Source organism: Austrofundulus limnaeus, unplaced genomic scaffold (assembly GCF_001266775.1).
Source record: "Austrofundulus limnaeus strain Quisiro unplaced genomic scaffold, Austrofundulus_limnaeus-1.0 Scaffold191, whole genome shotgun sequence".
NCBI lineage: Eukaryota > Metazoa > Chordata > Actinopteri > Cyprinodontiformes > Rivulidae > Austrofundulus > Austrofundulus limnaeus.
In genome coordinates this window covers 890,754-893,110 of record NW_013952593.1, presented here as the reverse complement: position 1 = coordinate 893,110, position 2,357 = coordinate 890,754, and the positions used below count along the sequence as shown (strand labels likewise).

At 36.7% G+C, this 2,357-nt stretch overlaps 1 protein-coding gene across 1 annotated transcript in view; it reads right to left on the bottom strand.

The window, feature by feature from the left end:
- Nucleotides 1–2,357, bottom strand: part of nwd2 (NACHT and WD repeat domain containing 2) — a gene marked incomplete in the record, with an annotated part of 63,516 nt that overhangs the window by 9,454 nt on the left and 51,705 nt on the right. The window contains 1 exon segment of the mRNA XM_014018389.1: nucleotides 1,389–1,539. Within this exon segment, the coding sequence (XP_013873843.1) occupies nucleotides 1,389–1,539 (151 nt within the window).

The window sequence follows — 2,357 nt, the reverse complement described above, 5'->3', positions numbered from 1 at the left end:
ATATAAAAACATCAATGGTTGTAATGGTTGTAATGGTTGAATACGAGCTTTGATTCAACACTCCTCCCTTTGGTATCATTGAAAATTCAGTTCAATTCAAAAATTCAATTTAAAAAATGTATTCATTTCGTTTCAGAATAAAAAACAAAGAAAACTTTGTTACAATAATACACAAATTATATCTTAAGGAAAAAAACAAAATGAAAGGCAGCAGAAGAAAAAAATCTTATGTCTGCTCCTTTTGTTCTCAAATATGTTTTCACTTTAAAGTGTGATTTACAAATAAACAATACTAATTAAGATAAAAAACATTAATAAAAAACATTAAATGAAACAGCAAATCCTATCAATACTAATTAAAGTTATGAAATAAAAATCTATCAAATAAAACAATACGTCCTATCAATTCAAATTATACTTGTTCATATCCCTTCAAAAAGCTGGCTTTAATATGTTTTTTAAATATGTTCAGAGATCTTACATTCTTAAGCTCATCCTCCAAACCATTCCATAAACCTATGCTTTGAATTGAGGTACACCTCTCTTTCAGACAGGTTTGAATCCATGGCTTCACAAACATTTCTATCCCCTTCAGATTGTAACAACTGTATCTCTTGACAAAATTAGCTTGAAGATTGGGTGGTAATGTGTTTTTGTGGGCCTTATACATAAATATTAAAATGTTGTAATYGACCAAATCATAGTTCATTTAGCTTTTGAGTAGTCTTTTGTTATTTTTAACATTAGTGTTTACTGCTAATAGCTAGCCTTTTGCTAATCTTAGCTTTTRGCTAAGGTTTTCTCCTTGTGTCATCGTGAACTTCTACAGTGGTTGTGGTGTTTAGATATGAAAAATAAACAGAGCACTAAATGCATCTAAATCCTGCCTAGTGCTAATGCAAAAACAAAAGTCTAACAAAAGCTTGAATGATCTGTTTTTATCAGTACAGCTTGACTGTTTTTAAAAGCTGTTAGGAGAATTTTTCCTCAGCTTTATTTAAAAGAGACAAGATGATAAAATCATGAGGCGGCACCATAAGCCTACTGACTGAAATCCTGGCAGTCTTTCCCCATGTAGTTCAGCTCACTGAGCCTGGTAATTAAGTGACAAAAGATACAAATCATCAGAAGCAAGAAAAAAAAAGAAGAAAAAAAAAAAGACGTTTCTCCCACAGTTATGATCAAACATAGATTAAGGTCCAACTTGTTTAGTTAAAATGCAGCGGAATAAATAACAGTAAAATTTGATTCAGTTTGTTTTTGTTTTGTTGAGGAAGTTCATTTCTCATTCTCCAAACGGAGGCGCAGCATGAAAAGCTTGAGAAGAACTGCTATCAAATAAACTCAAGAAACAAAATAAAAAGACAAGGAGCGGGCCTAAGACGAACCAGAGCAGAGGAATTTGTTGGCCTCRGTGCTCTTCATGGTCCCCTTCTCTTGAAGCTGCAGCACGGCCGTTCGGAAGATCCTCTTGATCTCCTCTGACGTGTTCCTCCAGGCCTTGTCGTTCTTGGTTTTTGCTGCGCTGCTTGACTCCATCTGAGCCAGACAGAAAAAGACAGACTGACTGGAATCACTTGTGTCTGTTCACCGTCGTTACATATTGTACCTACTGTAGCTTTTATCAGAATTTAATGGATCTGTTTGATTTTGTTTAGTTTGAGACAATTTTACACWTTTAAATTTTCAYTTCTGCATTTTTGAAAGTTTTTTCAGGTCCATWTCTATGTTCCCCAGTACGTTTCAGGGTACTTGTGTTTCTCAGTATATGCTCCTGTTCCCTATGTTCTCCAGTAATTTAATTCCCTGGTATATGTTCTCCAGTACTTTAGTTCCCTGGTGCCTATGTTCYCGGCAAGTACATTTCCTGGTACCTACATTCAGCGGCAACTACCTTTCCTGGCACCTATGGTTTTGAGTACCTATGTTCTCCAGTACTTCTGTTCTCCTGGGGTTAATAATTAAAGTCAGGAATGCTGCTTGGTTCGCCCTTCAATTGTTTTTAAAACTAATAAAAAAACTAAATTACAGTGCAGGCATTGTACTGGAGAAAATAGGTACTGAGGAACATAGTGATGGGTGGATCAGGGGGAACATAGAGATCTGGGGACCAAAGTGATGTGTGGACCAGGGGAACTTAGGGATCTATGGAACAAATTGATGGGTGGAGCAGGGGAACATAGCGATCTAGGGAACAAATTGATGGGTGGACCAGGGGAACATAGCGATGTAGGGAACAAATTGATGGGTGGACCAGGGGAACATAGCGATCTAGGGAACAAAGTGATGTATGGACCAGGGGAACATAAGGATCTAGGGAACCAAGTGATGGGTGGACCAGGGGAACATAGGGATCT